This window comes from Cydia fagiglandana, chromosome 9 (assembly GCF_963556715.1).
Source record: "Cydia fagiglandana chromosome 9, ilCydFagi1.1, whole genome shotgun sequence".
Taxonomy (NCBI): domain Eukaryota; kingdom Metazoa; phylum Arthropoda; class Insecta; order Lepidoptera; family Tortricidae; genus Cydia; species Cydia fagiglandana.
In genome coordinates, this window is record NC_085940.1 from 12,766,718 (window position 1) to 12,781,582 (window position 14,865).

Consider the following 14,865-nt stretch of genomic DNA (forward strand, 5'->3'; position numbering starts at 1 on the left):
CGTGATAGCTAGACAGTTGAAATTTTCACAGGTGATGTATTTCTGTTGCCGCTATAACAACAAATACTAAAAACAGAATAAAATAAAGATTTAAATGGGGCTCCCATACAACAAACGTGATTTTTGACCGAAGTTAAGCAACGTCGGGCGGGGTCAGTACTTGGATAGGTGACCGTTTATTTGCCTTTTTGCATTAGGGTACGGAACCCTTCGTGCGCGAGTCCGACTCGCACTTTCCCGGTTTTTTATTAGAATTTAACTTCAGCATAGGATCCTCTACACGGAGCAACGACTCGCCTTCACTGATGGTCGAGGGCGCTTCACTGGGGAGTCGTTGCTCCGTGAAGAGGATCGGATCCTCGTAAATTGGATCGAAACATGTTGTTATTCGATATTCGGCGATAATAATAATACGTGCGTGACCCGTTTAAAATAATTTTAACTTCAGCAGACTCGTACCTATCTACCTCAACGTCCTCAACTCATAACGAAAATGTAAGACCGGCTTCTGCTTTTCTTCTTCTACCTAGCATTTCCCGGCCTATGCCAGCCAGGATCCGCTTTCCTACTTGCTTTCCTCCACTTTGCGCGATCCTGTGCGTCCTCTCGTGTGAGCCCGTTTAGGCTCATCTGCTTTCACGACATCGAGCCATCGCTTTGGTCTGCCTTGTGGTCGGGGGCCGTGAAGGACTAGGTTAAGGCATAATATTCTTGTACAAAGGCTTCTGCTTTTCTATGGAGACATCCTAAGTCTTCTCAAATTGTAATTGTTGCCACAAACTAGCTAGATTTAACAATAAACAACTAAACAAGCCTCATGCAGATCAGATAGTAAAGTTAGATGCAGGCTGCAGGCCACGCGACGCTGGCGCAGCCGCAGCGTCCCACTTCCCATATTGTCTGTATCGGCATCGGCTAACTGTTCGCTCTTTCAAAATTAACAGTTACGGCCATGACTGTTCGGTACCTATTCAATCACTTTTTTGCATCAGGCGAGCTGCGAGCTTCATATTTTATTTACTTTGCGTGACTGCTAACTTTTTTGTAAAAAGTGAAGTATGAAGACTCAATCAAAATTTTGTTTTTGTACCTACTCGTATTTGAAGATGAAGTGCGGTGCGATAAAAACTTTAAATGTTGTCGACCTGTTTATTACTTGTTATTTTTTATTCAATTAAAATTATTATCAGAAAAAACTACCCGCTATTCTTCTGTAGTGCTTTCGCAGGCGCAAAGTCGATTGAATTACTTTGACTTGAATATTACTTTGTAGCCAGTTTTTTTAGGAAAAATTAAAAGTTTTGCATAAATTTACCATAATAACAGCAACAAACTATACTAAGACACAAATCTATTCGGTAAGCTTGTTCGCAATTTTTGTACAGCAGCCAATTTAACCATGTAAATGCATTTATGTACACATGATTACGTTTTCGTCTTGCTTCCGTCCTTTGCCCAAACCTGTTCGGTACAAAAAGTCGCCCATCTGACGGTTTGTTAGTAAACTTTACAGCACAAACCGGTTTTAATGCGGTATCGATATCGAAATTGCGAACTACAATTTATTAGATCGCGAATTTTGATTACGTCGCTGGATTGTGGAACTCTGTTTCGTACCAATAGTTTTTAATTAGAAAGAATGAGGGTCCTCTTTACTGCTAACACAAAGATCGATTATCGGATAAACGGCCGCACTGAGTCAGTACCATCAGCTTCATTTTGTATGTTACGAGTACCAACTGCAGGCCGACTGCCCGGATAGAATGCAGTTGATTTTATATACAAAGGGAGAATATTTTTTAAATAAAAACGCTCATTAATATTGTTAATATTTTCTCCTAATAATGTAAATAAGACTAATGGGATGTTTTTCCTTATGAATGCATTAGGTGCCTAGGTGGGTAATTGTTATACAAACATCATTTTATTTATTTTTCCTTAATTTTTTTAAGCAGACAACTATTAGGATATTCAGGATAACATTTACCTTACCTTAATCATGTTATCCTCTTAAATATTTCGTATTAATCGAAAATAAGTTACCGTTTGGTTAACTTAACTTCTTACCAAGTTAAGCATAGATTTAGAACCAGTTATCTAAGTTAAATATGGAGGATTTTAATTAACTAGCTATTTTGCTTATTGATTGAGATGTGTGTAAAACTGTCAACTAACTTTTCTACTATGTACAATAGTGATTTACGATCGTGATCTTCTTTAGGTATTATTTACCTGCATTCTGCGTAAGTATATGGTTGTATTTGGTTCTTTCGATGATTCAAACAATGATTTCTGAAGGGTCACAAAAGGGCATTAAAAACTGCTGGACTGCTTATATCAGTCTCCAAGTGTCTCAACGCAACTTAAATATATCATTGTTAAAACAGCTAGAGAGAGATGGGCAGCTTGTATTGCTCAAAGAATTATCCATATATGTTGGGGTCTAATGGTCCTTTTAAGGTGGTTTAACCATTTTTAGAACCTTTCATAAGTTGAGGAGAGTTTATCGCCCGCGACCTTGCCTTGTACGGAGTATGGAGCCAGGAATCTGGCCTCGCTCGACCGCCCACCCACACGTTTGAGTTACCGCACTTTATGCACATTTATGGCAAAGCTTTACCTAGCTTTTCTTTACTTTTCACAGTGCCAATTACCAAACACAACAGAAGATAAGAGCAGGTACTATAGCCAAATCAAATTACATGTTTAGGGGCACTTACACTAGACACAATAAACCCCGTCACAGACGAAGCGATAATATATCGGCATATAACGTAAGATACGGCATCTTACGATATTTTATCGCAAGGCATCTTAAGATTAACTAGATTAAGACGTAATAAAGTAGCTCGGTACCTATATTACGATATACATATTTTGGTTCGAATATTTCGTCTCTCTTACAATGTAGGTGCTAGACCTTTGCGTGTGTGGTGCTTAGCGATACACAAATATATCTGTCAGTATCTGCCGATATATTATCGCTCCGTCTTTGACGGGCTTTAAAGTGATGGATAACAAGTCTCATAGTTTTAATAAAGAACACGATTTCACCGCTCGTAGACTAGGCAAGTCATACTGAACGTCTCCATCTTACCACACATGCAGGTACAGGTGATTTGTTTACCATGTGTGTATAAACATTAACAGGTGTGAAAAGCTTATTTTGTTTACTCAAATCCGACTCCCAGCAAGTGAACGCCTTGGTTATTGTTAGTGTCCGACCGAAGGTTCGGTTTCGGTTTCGGCCAGTTTCGGCCAAAAAATCATGTTTCGGCTGTAGTTTCGGTTTCGGCCAAAAAACGGCCGAACCTTTCGGCCGGGCCGAAACTTACGAAATGGTACTTCGGAATAAGACCAAAAGTTGGGGAATAAGTAGGACAACAATATTAATACCTATATATTATACTGATTCATGTATAGGTACAGAAATTAATTGGTTTATTATAAAATAAAATTCCACAAATGAGGGCGCTACTGGACGGTCGACGCAGTCTTAAGAGGCTGTCAGTGTCAATACCTATAACGCGCACACTGTATTATTGTTTCGGAGTGAATGAATGAGTTTACCTCAATTTACTATTGGTTTGTTTGTGTTCCACATGTCCTCTACATCAGCTTAATATAATGAACATTGGTTGGAGTCTGTGCTCAACTACTTATCCTGAAGCCTGAAGCACGGCTTTGACTTCGCATGAAAGTTCGCCTTACTGGGGCACTTCGGACTTTTACTTAGGCCCAGGTGAAGATTGTCAACAAAACATTTCGTGCTCGCGTTTTTGGTTGGTTTTTTGGTTGACCCCGCATCTACATGTTAACTTGACTGGTGAATGAATAGAGTTAGACCAAGAAAATTCTGCAATGATTTTGATAGCATACGAACTTACGCAGTGCAATTAGTGCAAATGTTGTTTATACGTCATAATTTCATAGAAGTTTTGACGTTTAAAATAACACTTGCACTGCGTGTGTTATCAAAATCGTTGCAGAATTATCTTGGTCTAACTCTAGGAATTTTCTTAAAAAACTGCTTAAGTAACATCAATTTCAAGGATATTGGGTGTTGACAGCCCCATAATATGTGTATAAAAGGGGTTTTATGACATTTTTTCAACGATTTTAACAAGTCTACAAAAGTTTCGGTTTCGGTTTCGGCCGAAACTAGAGCCAAAGCCGAACATTCGGTTTCGGTTTCGGTTTCGGCAAAAAAACATGTTTCGGTCGGACACTTTATTGTTTACTAAGCTTTATGGGCGGGTCGGACCCTTAGTTTGCGTGATAAGGGTATTTATAGAACTTTGCCACGCTTATCAAGCTATTGGCTTCTGCTTTTACTCGCCTTTGACCGCTAGTGATCAAAAACATTTGATTTGCCTCAGATTTTTATTTAAAACTAATCATTCTCCTAACAAAATGTACTTGTGACCGGAAGTTACTAACAGGAGAGATAGAGCCTAATTGTTAGCTTTTGACCATTAACGTATAGCTCAATCAAACTCATTAAAGTCAGATAATGGTAACATTCCATTTCTAACCGCGGCTGCACTACCGGTACTGAACGCGTCGCTGTCATTGTCAATTTCCATAGTAAAATGAATAGTAGTGCCGCTGTCGTTAAATAAGTATACGAGAAAAGGAGGAGAGGAAATACGGATATTATGTGCGCTTACAGTATCCCCTTCTTCTACTGCCATGCCCTAGCGGGCGTCGGCGGCCACCTTTGGAAAGTCCTCTCTATTCTTGGCCAGTCTTGTTAGCGTGGCCGCGTCTTTGATGTTTGTCCATTTTTTGATGTTGTCGAGCCAGTTCATCCTCCTTCTTCCCCTTCCCCGTTTTCCCTCTATTTTTCCTTCTATTATAACTTTCAGCAGATTATACTTTTCATTTCTATGTAGATGTCCAAAATATGCAATCTTTCTCCGCTTAACTGTGGCTAGTACTTCCTTCTTCTTCTTCATTCTTTTTAAGATCTCTATATTCGTTATTCTTGCGGTCCATGATACTCGCAGCATACGCCTGTACAGCCACATTTCAAAGGCCTCTATTTTCTGTTCTATTTTTTTATTCAAGGTCCATGTTTCAACACCATAATAAAGTATGGATAATACATAGCCTTTTACTAGTCTCCACCTTAAATTACACCCACAGTATCCCCAGCTTACGTAATTTCTGTCAACCAACCAAACATGCCGAAACTAACTTCATAAAATTTCTCACCATAATATTTATGTGTCATCGGTATTAAATTAATATGTACGATCAACTTTCCAAATTAAGCCTTTCAATTTAATATAAATATTTTATGATTCTTTCGAATTGCATAAACATCACTTTATGATAGTACGCGAAACGCGGGAATGGCCGTTGACCCCCCGCCACGGTCTGCCCCCACGGAGTAAACTTATATTACACCTACATTATTCATAATAAAAAAAAGTGCTGTTTTGCACATGACTGGTTTTTAACTGTGTATTAGGTGCTCTATTATTAATATAGCAGTCAGCTGCAAAATATCTACGCTATTCACGCAATTCGAATTATTTTGATACTGTGATATATGTGGTATTTCTACATCACACATATTGTCGATGAAATATGTAGTCCGGCAACTTTAGAGTCGGCTAGGCGTGAAGATTTTTTAAGCGTCTAGTCATAACTATTTTATCACCTGATTTCTTATACTTATAACAAACATGTGTATAGAAGAAACTAAGAAATAATTACATCATTAGATACGTTAAACTGTATGAATTCACTGGTTTGTTATGTTGGTAGCAATTTATATTGTTGTAGAGTTGTGTTTACAGCAAGTTTACACGCAATTGATATTGATGGTGATTTTAAAGCACAAGTGCATGCTGTTAAGAGGAATTACAGTATAGACTTTTTTGGCCTATGAATATGTTCTTATATTGTACGTTTTCATAGATATATAAATGGATTAAATGGCCAATAAAGGTATAGGGACTGAGATTTTTTTTAACAAACTATCTGACTGGTTTCAAGAGTTCTTAATTCATCGGGAACGGGATCCTTATTTTTGTATGTATCTTTCCCGATTTCTCGTCGAAGGCTACAAGGCGGATTTGCTGGGCCTGAGGGCCTACCGCGAACCACGTTTAACGTGTTGCCTCCCTGTTACACTTACGTACGAATTTACAAGTGCGTTAGAGAGGCAAAACGTCTAACATAGTTCGCGGTCCTCTGTTCTTATCGTGCGATACCTAAAAGTACGTGCACGAAGAACAGAAAGGGTGTTGTCGAATTCTTATATATGTACTAATTTACATACATTGTATGTAGAATTTTAATTGACATTGTACCTATCCTGATTAATAACTTGACATGTAATATTTAAAATATTATAAAATAAATGACTATGACTATGACTATGATGCCATGTAACTCATGGAAGATATGGTGACTGGTCATGTGAGGACGAGCGAAACGAATTCGTTCGTGTGCTATTTTTTACTGACGCAGATAAGTGCAGTCATGCGTGAAGCCATGAATGAATTAGAATTTTGTATGCTGTAATACTTACATATACGCTGGTTGGTTACCTTTGCTAACGCGTAGTACGTACAGATAATTTTAAATAGCCACTGTACCGTGGTTATTTAAGAGTACTACTGTTCTCGTTCCGATAATTTGTCCTCTCGTCGTCTGGATCTGGATGAATAGATTCAAAACGAGTTGCGGTTTGTGTGTAACGTGCCTTTGCGCATTGTAATGTAATATACACGATCGATATCGTCAACATAATTGTATGAAGATAGTATAACATTGACATCATCGACTACCGGCGATGCTGTGGGTACGTCGATATCCTGCGATAACTGGGTCCCAGCATATGACTATAGTAATAATAACAAAACAATAACTGTTCAGTACATTAAAGTAAATATTATTTTCCTGTATTAGGGATATACAACCTCATATATAGAGTAGTCGCTCACTCGCTCTCCTAAATACATACCTACACACAAATACACTTCAACATTTATAATGAATGTATTTTGCTCTACTTTATAATAGTCTTTTTTATGTTTCGGGATAACATTTTGAGATGTATCTCTTCCGAGGACTGAGTTGCTTATTAGCAAGTGACTGATATGTGCTAATGAGTAAAGAAACGAACCTGCACAAAACTGACAGTCTAACAGTATTCCTATCTACTTACTCTGCAGATATAATTTGTTGACTTCAGACCTAAGGTCGAAAGTATTTCATTTTCATACAGGTTCTCGGGATTGTATGTGTGGGATTTTTAGTCAGCATATTTGAACATATAAATAAGTGGGACTATGTAAACATTTGTCATTATGATCACTATGTTACCAAGCGTACCACGCGTATACTTATTTCCTACCCATTATTGCTGGGCTGCAACAGTTCTTCAGCCTATCCCATATAGATAGATAGAGTGCGTAAACAATATTAGTTTCCCTGTAACTTTATTTCATTCGTTTTGTTTATTTCCTTCCGTTAACTTTGTATTAAAATGTGCAATTAACTTGGTTCATGTATAATCTAATAATGCAGCAGGATCTAAAACTGTAGCAGGATATTCCACAATACAGCTTGAGTTCAGACAACCACCACCAACATTTAATACGAGTAGGTACACACTACCTACTTACTTAGTTAATTTTCTTCTTAATGATGGCTATTGTAGATACGCCGATTAAGCTGTAATGTAATGCCTAATGCCATGCCCAGTGCCCTAGACACTCCCTGCCCCTCCCTGTCATTGTTATGCAGCAGTTGCCTATTTTGTAAAATAGATTGCTGCCTTCAACAATGGAAGATTGAGGTTATTTTAGTCGCATAGCATCACGTTGTTCAACGTTGTTTTGATGAAATGTGTCCTATCTGCAGCCACGGAAATATTGGTAGTAGTACCTACAGGAAACGAAAATATAAGTAGCTGAAATATCAATAGTTATAAATTTGGTTTGTTATCTTTAATTAGAATTGACATTTTACGATGTTCTCTAAAATATTCCTATTTTGGTGAATAATGATTATTTACGAAGTAAGCTAACATTCGCAGCGATCAAGTGTTTCAAAACATAATACCTTGTACAACAGAAACTTATTAGATAAGGAACATCTCCGCAATAACAGTTTGCTCTGTTAATAATACCGTCAAACCGCCAATCGAATAATGTACTGTATTAAAAATTTAAAGGTTTTTTGTATAAACATAATGATAAACATTCGAAGAATCGAACTAGTTCTTCTTTAGGCGTGGGTCCAACGGCGCATTAAAGAAACAACTATTATGTACTACACTATAGCTTCTATTGCAGACAAACGCATATAATTAAGCCTGATCATGACTAGTTCTTACGACTCTATATACCCAACCAACCTACCAACCATATATCAGACCAACCTACTCTTCAATTTAAGAGGTATCCTCTTGTCGGTGGAGTATTTTCCATTTCTCTCTCTCATAAGCCATAGCCTTGACCAACCTGCTAGAGGGTCCTAAATGTTTTGCGAATATAGAGAAGTGATGGTGTAATGTGACATCACACATTAACCTTACAATGGCAGGCGGAGCCGCTGACCCAGTGGCGGGGCCTTGGGCGCGCGCCGTGACGATCTGGCCCGTGGCGGATCGTTTTCACACATCCAGGATCTGATGTTTTCCTAACACATTACATCTGGTACTAGACTATAGGTACCAGTAGAATATAACAAAGACTTGAGTTCAGAGGGCCTACCGCGTATCTGCCTCTTTATCATTCTTCAGTATATGAGCGATAGAGCAAATAGACGAAACCAGAGTTTCGTGGTAGGCCTAGGCCCTCAGTTAAAGTGCTAATGAAAAAAACGCTAGCAACGTAACATCAGGTTTTGCAGATAGGTAGTACCTCTTCTTCCTCGCGTTATCCCGGCATTCTGCCACGGCTCATGGGAGCCTGGGGTCCGCTTGACAACTAATCCCATGATTTGACGTAGGCACCAGTTTTACGAAAGCGACTGCCATCTGACCTTCCAACCCAGAGGGTAAACTAGGCCTTATTGGGATTAGTCCGGTTTCCTCACGATGTTTTCCTTCACCGAAAAGCGACTGGTAAATATCAAATGATATTTCGTACATAAGTTCCGAAAAACTCATTGGTACGAGCCGGGGTTTGAACCCGCGACCTCCAGATTGCAAGTCGCACGCTCTTACCGCTAGGCCACCAGTGCTTCGCAGATAGGTAGTACCTATTGTGTAAAATAATCCCAGATCTGTGATGTTTTAATTGTACTTTCTTTAATCTATATATATAAATGCAAGTGTCCTGACTGACTGACTGACTGACTGACTGACTGACTGATTCATCAACGCAGAGCCGAAACTACAAAAGCCAGAAAGTTGAAATTTGCACACCAGATTGCATTTATAAAGTGTACAAGAGATAAGAAGCGATTTTGAGAAATTCAACCCCTAAGGGGGTTAAAAAGGGGATGAAAGTTTGTATGGGGTTAAAGTTTTCTTTTAAGCTAGGAATTTGAAACTTCGTAAAAAGATATATTATTAAAATACAAGAAAACTGATTTCAGCGTTTTTGAAAATTCATCCCCTAAGGTGGTGAAAAAGGGGTTGAAAGTTTGTATGGATATCAAAAAAAAATTCAAGTGGTGGGCTTGAATCTTTGTATTTAGGGATATTATTAGAAGACAGGAAAAGTAATTTCAGCGTTTTGTAAAATTCATCCCCTAACAGGGTTGAAAAGGGGTTGAAAATTTTAATCCATTACAAATGCTTTGAAACTTCGTAGAAAGGCATAATAGCCGATTACAAAAAAAGTGATTGCAACGTTTTTGGAAATTCAACCCCTAAGGGGGTTAAAAAGGGGATGAAAGTTCGTCTTCGGGTGCAAATTTTATTTAAAGGTAGGAACTTGAAACTTTGTAAAAAAGTATCAAATTCAAATACAAGTAAACTTATTTCAGCGTTTTAGAAAATTCATCCCCCGAGGTGGTGAAAAAGGGGTTGAAAGTTTGTATGGACATCAAATAAAATTTCGAGCGCTGGACTTGAATCTTTGTATTTGGGGATATTATTAGAAGACAATAAAAGTAATTTCATCGTTTTGTAAAATTCATCCCCTAACAGGGTTAAAAAGGGGTTGAAAATTTTAATCCATTACAAATGCTTTGAAACTTCGTAGAAAGGCATTACAAAAAAAAGTAATTGCAACGTTCTTGGAAATTCAACCCCTAAGGGGATTAAAAAGGGGTTGAAAGTTCGTCTTCAGGGTTAAAAAGGGGATGAACGTTTGTATGGGGTTAAAGTTTTCTTTTGAGCTACGAATTTGAAACTTCGTTAAAAGATATATTATTAAAATACAAGAAAACTAAATTCAGCGTTTTTGAAAATTCATCCCCTAAGGTGGTGAAAAAGGGGTCGAAAGTTTGTATGGATATCAAACATTTTTTCGTGTGGGACTTGAATCTTGGTATTTAGGGATATTATTAGAAGAGAGGAAAAGTAATTTCAGCATTTTGTAAAATTCATCCCCTAACAGGGTTAAAAAGGGGTAAAATTTTTGAATCCATTACAAATGGTTTTGAAACTTCTTAGAAAGGCATAATAGCCGATTACAAAAAAAAAGTGATTGCAACGTTTTTGGAATTTCAACCCCTAAGGGGGTTAAAAAGGGGATGGAAGTTCGTCTGCGGGCGCAAATTTTATTTTAAGCAAGGAACTTGAAACTTTGTAAAAACGTTTTAAATTAAAATACAAGAAAACTTATTTCAGCGTTTTTGAAAATTCATCCCCTAAGGTGGTGAAAAAGGGGTTGAAAGTTTGTATGGATATCAAACATTTTTTCGAGCGCGGGACTTGAATATTTGGGGATACTATTAGAAGACAATAAAAGTAATTTCAGCGTTTTGTAAAATTCATCCCCTAACAGGGTTAAAAAGGGGTTGAAAATTTTAATCCATTACAAATGCTTTGAAACGTCGTAGAAAGGCATTACAAAAAAAAGTAATTGCAACGTTCTTGGAAATTCAACCCCTAAGGGGATTAAAAAGGGGTTGAAAGTTCGTCTTCAGGTGCAAATTTTATTTGAAGCCAGGAACTTGAAACTTTGTAAAAAGGTATTATATTAAAATACAAGAAAACTAATTTCAGCGTTTTTGAAAATTCATCCCTATGGTGGTGAAAACGGGGTTGAAAGTTTGTATGGATATCATGCATTTTTTCGAGCGCGGGATTTGAATCTTTGTATTTGAGGATATTATTAGAAGACAATAAAAGCGATTTCAGCGATTTGTAAAATTAATCCCCTAACAGGGTTAAAATGGGGTTCAAAGTTTGAATCCATTACAAATGCTTTGAAAATTCTTAGAAAGACATAATAGCCGATTACAAAAAAAAGTAATTGCAATGTTTTTGGAAATTCAATCCCTAAGGGGGCTAAAAAGGGGATGAAAATTCGTCTTGGGGTGTAAATTTAATTTTAAGCTAGGAACTTTAACTTTTTGGAAAAAAAGGTAATAAATTAAAAAACATGAAAACTAATTCAAGCATTTTTGAAAATCATCCCCCAAGGTGGTGAGAAAGGGGTTGAAAGTTTGTATGGAGATCAGATATTTTGTGAGTGCGGAATGCGGAACTTGAATCTTTGTATAAGGGCATAGGTACCTATTATGAGAATACAAGAAAAGTAATTTCAGCAACCAACATCAAAATCCACTTGACTTAAAACTTCATACAACTTGCTAAAAAAGAAAAGAACTTAATTTCAACATTGCTTGGATATGAAAATTATAGGTACTAAAGATGTAAAATGTTGAAGATAAGATTCCACGCGGACGAAGTCGCGGGCAACAGCTAGTAATTATGAAGTGTTAGATTTTTAGTTTCCGTGTTTATTAAGTACCTAGTTTGGTCTAGTCTATAGTTAGAACCATGTGTTTCTTGTTGAGCATACTTGCGTTATAAAACCCAAGTCATATCTGATCTAGGCTTACAAACTGGTCCGGCTATAACTCGTAAGACTAGGAAGTAGCCGCCATAACTGCCAATAGCGACGTCTAGCCCACTAGACGGCGACCTATGTGACCCTAATAAACGTACTTTCATGCATTCGACTGGTTTCTGAAGCTTAAAGGAAGCCAATAAATGTAGCATCTTCCTGAATATCACAAAATCAAAAGTTTACAAATATTAGGAACTAGATAAGAGTAGCAACAGAGTTGAGCAAAATGAGTTGGACATTGGTGTCCATTAGATTACAAAATAGTTGTTACAGGAGGGTATCCCTTCGATGACTGAGTGCACATAGCAGTACCTACCTAATATCTACCTACGGAAAGCTTAGTGTTAACTTATCATATCCCTATTGTTGTGCTTAATATTTTTGACTTAGACACATAAAGAAAGAAGTTAGCTGTAATTTTTCACTATTTATAACTTATAACTCTATAAAAATGTTATTTCATTCTCAGCTTTATGGTTTCAACTGAAGACATTAAAAATCTCTCAAGTTTTGCGAAATGAACCGCAAACTTGAATGGCATCCAGTGCCTTTGTTCTGTCTCGAATGTTTTTACTGTTTTGTCTTGGCATTTTGTTCGAGACCATAATAGTTTTGAGCAGCGGACCGGAGATTGTGTCAATCATTCTAGCTACTGATTCCTTTTCGACAATTTGCGAAATGAATGGTAATGAGGTCATTAAGCGCGCGGTTGTTTTATGCGATGAACGCGGCGTTGAATGAAGTGAAGATTTGCTTTATTCATTTTTCATTTTTATTGTCCCCAGACACCATGAACGGTTTGAATGGTCACGCCAACGGCGAGGTGAATGGCGCCGGCGACATACTCACCCAGAACCAGCAGAAAGGCTGGTGGACCATCGGCCTCATCAACAGCCGGTATCGGTACCTCACCGCCGAGACCTTCGGCTTCAAGATCAACGCCAACGGCACCAGTTTAAAGAAGAAACAAATATGGACCTTGGAGCCTGCCTCGGGGAATGCCAATGACAGTAAGTTCACATCTTATTAATTCTTGTGTGTATCGTCGCACACAGAACCAGTACGGATATGATGGGCGTTCTTGTCTACGAGACAGCGTGATAAAACGGTGTCCGTCACTTTCTATCCCACGGTGTTAAAAAGTGACAGTTATTTTTTCACGTGGATAAAGATGGATAAAGCTATCCATAATACGCCGGCTGGCTAGTGAACCATAACAACAGGTACCGTTATCTCACCGTCGAAATCTTCAAAATTAACACGAATGGCACCAATCTATGGAAGTTAAAATGCTTGCTTCAGGAAATGCCAATCAGTGAATAGTTACAGGTCACAAAGTGAAGCGGCGCTTAAAGTTTTTTGAATGAATGCCAGTATCTTATCAATACGTAATGTGCCTACTACCTGGTTATTCTACTTAAGCCAATTTTAGCAATGCGAATTCCTAAAGTAAATACTAACACGTCTCATATTGCTCTCAAAATACGCGATTGGGCTGGGAATATAGGTATGCAATAAACCTCCGATTAATTCAATCGATAAAAATGCAAATTGGCGCTGTGTTTTTAGTTGAATCGTGACGATAAATTGACGTAAAAGTACTGGTAGCGCACATCAGCCGCACTAATTGAGGCAAAAAAACGGGCCCTCCATGCACCCTTCATTTAGGCACGTGGGGTAACTTATGGGAGGTGGCGGGTGTGAATGCAGATGTTTGTTTTTGGTTTAATCACATTCCATGATGTAGTGCATAATTATTTTCCATAGTTTTTTCACGAAAACCCACGAACGTGTCTTGCTATTTCAGTCAGTCTCGGTACAAAAAGTATTGAGGTTGACTGAAGAAGCATGATAAATATACGAACGTTTCCGAGAAAATACGATGGAAAACAATTATGCACAACATATGTTTTTTTATGCGCTCTTATTGCGCTCCAAATAAGAACGTGTCACATATTTTTGCGGCCCTAGTTGTGTAAGATACTATTGCTGATGACTGTGCCTACAAAGTTTAAGGGATGTAATGTAATTAATAAAAGGCAGAAAATAAAATCCGGTATGCCCATTCCCTCTTTTACTACAAATGAGCATCAATTGCACTAACACCTAGGTCATTAAGGCATTATTGAAATTGCTACTAGTATGAATCTAATTGCAAACCTGTAGTAAAATTGTACGTCGGACGTGCGTGTTACAGAGTAGGTATATGTGACGTCCCACGGGTAAAGGTACCTTATGGCGGTTGGCGCTTACGCTATTATTAACGCCGCTCCAATATTATTGTGGCGCTATGCGACGTAAACGCCAGCCGCCATAAGGTACCTTTTGCCGTGGAATGTCACATATTATGGTTATGAACTGCGCTTGCGGCGATCGGAAGATACGATTAAATTATAAATACGTACTTTATTTCATTTTATGCAAATATAATAGTTTATAAACTTAAACTGGCTGTACCTAAACAGCTAGAAAATACGTTCGATAAATTAAATTTTGTATTTCATGAAAATCATATAACTTGGTAATAGTCAATTGCAGTAAAGTTATTACTATGGTGACTATGGTCAAGAAACATTTAATTGAATTTATTTGGCACAATAACCAATATAAGCGTAGGTATTTATGCGTTTTGCCGGCGCCTCGTTTTGACTATCACATATGCTGTAGGTAAACAATTTCTACTTAAGCAAAACAAACGTGACAGTTGATCTATTGCCGTTTGACAGTGATTATCTATTGAAAAGTTTTGAAACACGGTTTATTTTGAATTTGATTGTTATGCAAATATGTAGGCGACTAAGGCGACATTTGAAAACGAAACGAATGCTTGAGTGCTGATAATGCGAGATATATATTCGTATAATCGGACAAT

The 14,865-nt window shown here is 37.8% G+C and overlaps 1 protein-coding gene across 1 annotated transcript in view; it reads left to right on the forward strand.

The window, feature by feature from the left end:
- LOC134667376 (protein singed) overlaps positions 1-14,865 on the forward strand; it is a 66,776-nt gene that overhangs the window by 16,779 nt on the left and 35,132 nt on the right. Inside the window, exon 2 of the mRNA XM_063524773.1 lies at positions 12,779-13,003. Within this exon, the coding sequence (XP_063380843.1) occupies positions 12,784-13,003 (220 nt within the window). The 5' untranslated portion in view covers positions 12,779-12,783. The remainder of the gene's footprint in view (positions 1-12,778; positions 13,004-14,865) is intronic.